The 6,000-nt window shown below is 49.5% G+C and overlaps 1 protein-coding gene across 1 annotated transcript; it reads left to right on the top strand.

The window, feature by feature from the left end:
* Nucleotides 1-507: 507 nt before the first annotated feature.
* KCNJ1 (potassium inwardly rectifying channel subfamily J member 1) lies at nt 508-1,623 on the top strand. The gene has a single exon (XM_063417997.1). The coding sequence runs from the start codon at nt 508-510 to the stop codon at nt 1,621-1,623; it is 1,116 nt and encodes a 371-aa protein (XP_063274067.1).
* The last annotated feature ends 4,377 nt before the right edge of the window (nt 1,624-6,000 follow it).

Below are 6,000 nucleotides of genomic sequence, written 5' to 3'. Positions count from 1 at the left end.
AAATAACTGTTTATCTGGCTTAATTATGCCTTCTGCATCTGCTCCCCTTTGTTCCTAAATTTGCTGTCCACATTTCATCCAGGGTCTCCTAGTGTTGAGTTACACACCAAACTGCTTCAACAGACCAGGATTCATCTCCTAAAAGGCAGAAAGGTCTCCAGACCAGCAGTTTTCCCCACACACTCCCACAATGGAGTTATTGCTGCTCCAGGCTTCCCTTACACAACTGAGCACAGGACAATATTAACACTTGACTGACTCAGAGTTTATTGAGCAAGCCTAAATGATTGTTTTTTGCTGGAATGCTCCTTAGGCAAGGAACTCTGAGTTTCCTCCCCAGCTTACTGGAACTCTTCCCCACCAACTGTGGAAAAAGATGCAAATGATATAACTTTGTCCTAAGCAGGTGTCTTGAGCCTGTGTCAGAGTTTCCCCCTGGCCTGCAGGTAGAGGTTAACCCACAGTGGTTGTTGTTTCTCGCCCTGCAGAGCCCTGTCAGCAGCGGGGATGTTCAGCTACCTCCGGGAGCGCTTCACCAGCCACCTCCGGGAGCGCAGCCGGCGCCGGGCCAGGCTCGTCTCCAAGGATGGCAGGTGCAACATTGAGTTTGGCAATGTGGAACAGTCCAGGTTTGTCTTCCTGATCGACATATGGACAACCATCCTGGACCTCAGGTGGAGGTACAAGATGACCATCTTCATCTCAGCCTTCCTGGGCAGCTGGTTCCTGTTCGGGCTGCTCTGGTACGTCGTGGCCTACATCCACAAAGACCTGCCCGAGTTCAACCCCTCCATCAACCACACCCCCTGCGTGGAGAACATCAACGGCCTCACCTCAGCCTTCCTCTTCTCCCTGGAGACCCAGGTGACCATTGGGTACGGCTTCAGGTGTGTCACAGAGCAGTGTGCCACTGCCATCTTCCTCCTCATCTTCCAGTCCATCCTGGGTGTCATCATCAATTCCTTCATGTGTGGGGCCATCCTGGCCAAGATCTCCAGGTCCAAAAACCGAGCCAAGACGATCACGTTCAGCAAGAACGCTGTCATCAGCAAGCGTGGGGGGAAGCTCTGCCTGCTGATCCGCGTGGCCAACCTCCGCAAGAGCCTGCTGATTGGGAGCCACATCTATGGGAAGCTGCTGAAGACCACCATCACCCCCGAGGGGGAGACCATCATCCTAGACCAGGTCAACATCGAATTCGTAGTGGACGCCGGCAACGAGAATCTCTTCTTCATCTCGCCCCTCACCATTTACCACATCATAGACAAGAACAGCCCCTTCTTCCACATGGCAGCAGAGACCCTGCTGCAGCAGGACTTTGAGCTGGTGGTGTTTTTGGATGGCACCGTGGAGGCCACCAGCGCCACCTGCCAGGTGAGGACGTCCTACATCCCTGAGGAGGTGCTCTGGGGGTACCGCTTTGCCCCCATCGTGTCCAAGACCAAAGAAGGGAAATACAGAGTGGACTTCCAGAACTTCAGCAAGACAGTGGCTGTGGAGACTCCCCACTGTGCCTTCTGTCTCTACAATGAGAAGGAAGCCAAAACCAAAGAGAAGAAAGGTTATGACAATCCTGGCTTTGTCTTGTCTGAAGTCAATGAAACCAGTGACACAAAAATGTAGTGCCGGGTCTTCATGGGACTGAGTTTTCAGAGAGAATTAAGCCTTGTGAGGATTAATAAATAACTCAGTAAAACAAAATAGAAACACAGGTTTGGGTTTGCTCTAACCCAGTGTTTGTTTTCTCAAAAGCCTCCAATCAAAGAGGAGCAGCATACCAGTGATCACTATTTAACTACACTATATATATTTCATAGAATTTATATTTTTATATCTATGGGACATTTAATGAAGCTGCTATGTTGGAATGTCCAACTACCGAAGTTTTCAGGAGCATGGAAAGGTGTTTAAAAGCCTGAAAATATGGAAAGAAATTTTAGGATGTTGAAGATACACAGCTGCTGGAAGGAGAATGTGAAAAGGCAAGACAGAAAGCAAAGCTAAAGAAACCTAAGAGACTTAGGAGCCAAAACCTCAAAAAAAATTCTGGTTGCCAAAGTCCTCTATGAAAACAGACTCTCTGGCTCTGGAACTGGAGCACCTTTGAATGTTCTGAAACAACTCCTTTCCTCTTCTTTGGGGCTGGTAGAGTTGCAAGACAGAGCAGTAAGGGAGGGGACAAGCTTAGGAAATAGAGAAGACAGAGTTTGGGCCAAGCTGCTGCATCTCCAGCTCCAAAATGTGACTTCTCCCATCTGAAAGCCTTTGACTCCTTACAGGGGAAAAGAGCCAAATGGAAATGAAAACTGAAAAACCAAGGAGAAGCAGAGACCCACTATGGGACAAAAGAATTTTTGCAGCTTATTCCCAACTGTCCCAGCCTTCAGCTGCTCTTCACTGCCCCAGGAGCTGCCTGGATGGGGAATAGGGAAACGTTTGAAGACAACTCTGCAGAAAGGTGGGGAGATGGAGAACACATTGATTCCTTCACACCTGGCAGAAAGCACTCCACTGGGAGAAGAGAGGAAATTCCCAGCTCTGGTTGTAGCCTTCCAAAAAATCCCCAATGCAAACAGAGATTATCTTCCCCTTTGAAGCACAAAGGTCTTGTTCAAACAAAAACACAGCCCAGGAGCCTCCTACCAACATTTGGCTTCAGATTTGGTTCCAGACTGTTCATCTCCCCACAGCCAAACGTGCATCCCTACAGGAAACAAGTCCTGCTCAGTGGGAGCTGAGGGGTGCTGAACATTTTCTGGGGATGATTTTGACATAAATGCAACAAGAGACTTCAATACTTTTTTAGTGAATGTCTACTTCCTTGCAGTCATGTTTTCCCCCTCCCAATTCATTCTGTTACTGAGAGTTCTAGTGGCAGACCAAAGAGTTTTTGGGAACTCTTCCCAGTGATGTAAGTCAGCTCATCAATTTTCAATGCTGCGGTAAAATGGAAATAGTGTTAAAAGCTGCTGGACTAAGTGGTTTTAAAAGAAGGGGAGAATTCAGCAGGTCAGATGATGACAAGAAAAAGTTGTGCTGCAAATGAGCACAGTGTATGGAAATCAGACTCTGGGAACCAGGAGTGCTCACGTCCCAGTCCCAGTGTAGTGTGAGCTCCTCTCTTGGGTCAGAACAAATCACTTTACTCTGTATTTCCAATTTGCCATCTGTAACATGGGACATAAACACTGACATTGTACAGAGAGCAATGTTATGAACAATTATGTCACTAAAGCACTTTAAAAGCCAGTTCTCAGCTGTCTCAATCTTTCCTGAGTGCACCACTGTTACACCCTTCTCCACCTCTGGATAGAAAGGTCAGCACACAAAGTTCTGCTCTCATCACACATCAGAGCTACCAAAAGTGGCTGCACCACGGCCAAAACTGTGAATAGAGAAGCAGGAGTAAGACCTTTGAGGTCACTCACAAATACTACCTGGTATTTTATATCAATTTATATCAGTTGTGCTGGACTGCAACCTTGCAAACCAACAGTGTAAAAAATACTTTATAGTCCCACTCACCACAGCACCTTAGTGCCCCTCATATAATCAGCTTGGAAGGACCGTTTTGCTCCCCCAAAACAAACATCATGAAATCAGTGGCCATACACAGAAATCTCAGAGGGAGCAGGGAAGTGAAATGATGTGTCCAGAGTCCCAGAGTGGCCTGAACCAAAAGGCTGCTCCATCCTTCCAGAGCTGCTGCTGCTGCATTTCCTCCCGAGGCTTCCTGTACCGTTCCCTGGGTGTAATGTCCCCAGAAAGTGGCACTGTCAGTGCTCAAGGCTTACAAGCTACACCTCTTACCCCTGGGAGAAGAGATCAAGATACCTTTAATAGAAGCAGGAAAAGTGTCCCCACTGGACAAAAATGGCAAGTCCAAGGGAAATCCATTTGAAAGGTCAAACCCAGCTGTGCAATGAGGAGTCAGGGAAGATTCCTACTTTAAGTACTGGTTTGGGATGTTAGTGCTAGTGGGAAAAATAAACCCAGTGCTCTGCAGTGCCTGTCCAAGAGGTGATGCACACCCTCCAAAGCTTAGAGGGTCCTTAAACAATGCACTTCCAGGTACTGCCCCTGGAAAGCCTCCTCAAAATCCTAAACCTCAGCGTTCCTCCTGACCCAGCCATGGAACCTTTTGCCCTGTCTCTGCAGGGTGAGCATGAGGATGTGCTGTTCCATTTCTGGAAGTATGAAGTGCTACCACAGCTCAAAGAGAAGACTCCTGATCCCCCTGCAGGGGCGGTGGCCTGCTGTTCCCTCTCCTGACAGTCACCCCTGCCTTGGAACTGCAACACAAGGAAGCTGCACCAGGGGAAGGGTTACTGCATTCTTCTGAGTATTTTGGTGTTACTGGAAGGGATCCAGGACCAGAGGAAATTCGAGGGGATGAGTCCAAAGCTGACAGGGCCAGGACTGAGCTATCAGGCTCCCTTGGAGCGGGATCATACTGGGAGCTGACTGGGAATGCCAGTGTGAGCCTCCTGCTGGTTGTGGCCCCAGGAGGCTCTGCCAGCCCTGCAGCAGCAGCAGACAGAGCTGAGGCAGAGCCTGGCAGCAGCGCAACCACGAGTGGCATTTCCTCTGGCAGTCCAGGGAGAGCAGATAAAGGCCCTGCTGGGAGGGAGGTTATCGGGACAGGCCGCGCGGGACACACTCCAGGGGAAAGCTATTCTGGGGGCTGTCACCCCTGCTGCCATTAAAAGAAACTTCAGTTGAGAGGATGGAAATAAATATAATCTTGCTGAGCAGAAGTGGCTGGAGGGAACCACAGAGCTGATACTGGAAGACCAAGGCTGAGCTCTTCACCCTGGCAGGGCTTTGCTTCCTCGGCCCTGCTCAAGCCTTGCAGGTCCTGCTCTCCCGGGGTGCCCGTCCTGCCTTTAGCCTTTCCCACCACCTGGGACACACCAGGGAGCTGCCAGCCCTGCAAAGGTCTAAGGAGAGAGTTCTGCCCCTTCAGGAGAGCCAATCAGCCCATTCCTGCCAGATTAAGGATTTCACTGGGAAAGCCAAGCAGCCAGGCTTGGGAATAATGTGTCTGCAATAAACTTAATTTATCTTCTCGTTTCACAAACAACATGTTTCATCTACTGTATTTATTTTAAACATTCATTCAAGCTGTGCATAATATTTCAATCATTTTGAAATAGATTTACCCTCCTGCTGGCAAATGAATAAGGCATCTTGCTGACTGCTGGAGAAAGGGCCATGAATTAAAATAACTGCTTTTGGTAAAGTGACATGTGCTGGTTTGCTGTCTGTCTGCATGCATGCTCTTGGAGGAACTGGTGAAAAGACACCCTTAAATAATAATAACAACAATAATAATAACACACCCCCAGCACACTGTTCAGATGCTCCCCCTGACTTGCACTGCTGGATTGCAGCAGAGCAGTGCTCACAGGCTGCCAGCGAATGCCTGGATGGCTCCTGCCTGTCCACAACTCCCTGGAACTTCTGCTGCTCACCCACAAACCGGCCAGCAGTGAGCAAAGACACCAGCAGCGGCAGCCGAGGTGCCCCCTGCCCTTCCCTCTCCCCAGGCAAACTGAAGTGGTTGTACCCCTGGGAATTCCGCTGGGAACAGCCAGGATTTCCACCTCGTGTTTTCCCCCTAAAATCACCCCTGCCTTGATCCATGGTCGTGGTGCTGGCCCAGCTTCTACTCCCCACAGGAGCAGGGAGAAAACACAGCACCAGGCCAGGAATGTGAGCAGAGAAGCAGAGAGGGAAACAGTGCAAGTTCCTAAACCCTCTGGTGAATTCTCCTGCTGCAGCTGGGGGAGCCTCTGACACCACCAGCACTGGCCCTAAATCACATTTAACCCCGTGACAACATCACTGGAACAAGAGTGAGGGAGGCTGAATCTCTCTCCGCGGCTGCTCGAATACACAAAAGAAAATTCCTGAGGCAAAGCTGACATTCCTGTGGTAGGAGCATCTGCCTGGGGACACTTGCACTTGAACAAACTCACTGCTGCACAAACACTCTGC

This window comes from Prinia subflava, chromosome 22 (genome assembly GCF_021018805.1).
Source record: "Prinia subflava isolate CZ2003 ecotype Zambia chromosome 22, Cam_Psub_1.2, whole genome shotgun sequence".
Classification (NCBI taxonomy): Eukaryota; Metazoa; Chordata; class Aves; order Passeriformes; family Cisticolidae; genus Prinia; species Prinia subflava.
Note: the sequence above shows the minus strand (reverse complement) of the source record. Positions and strands in the feature narration are given on the sequence as shown.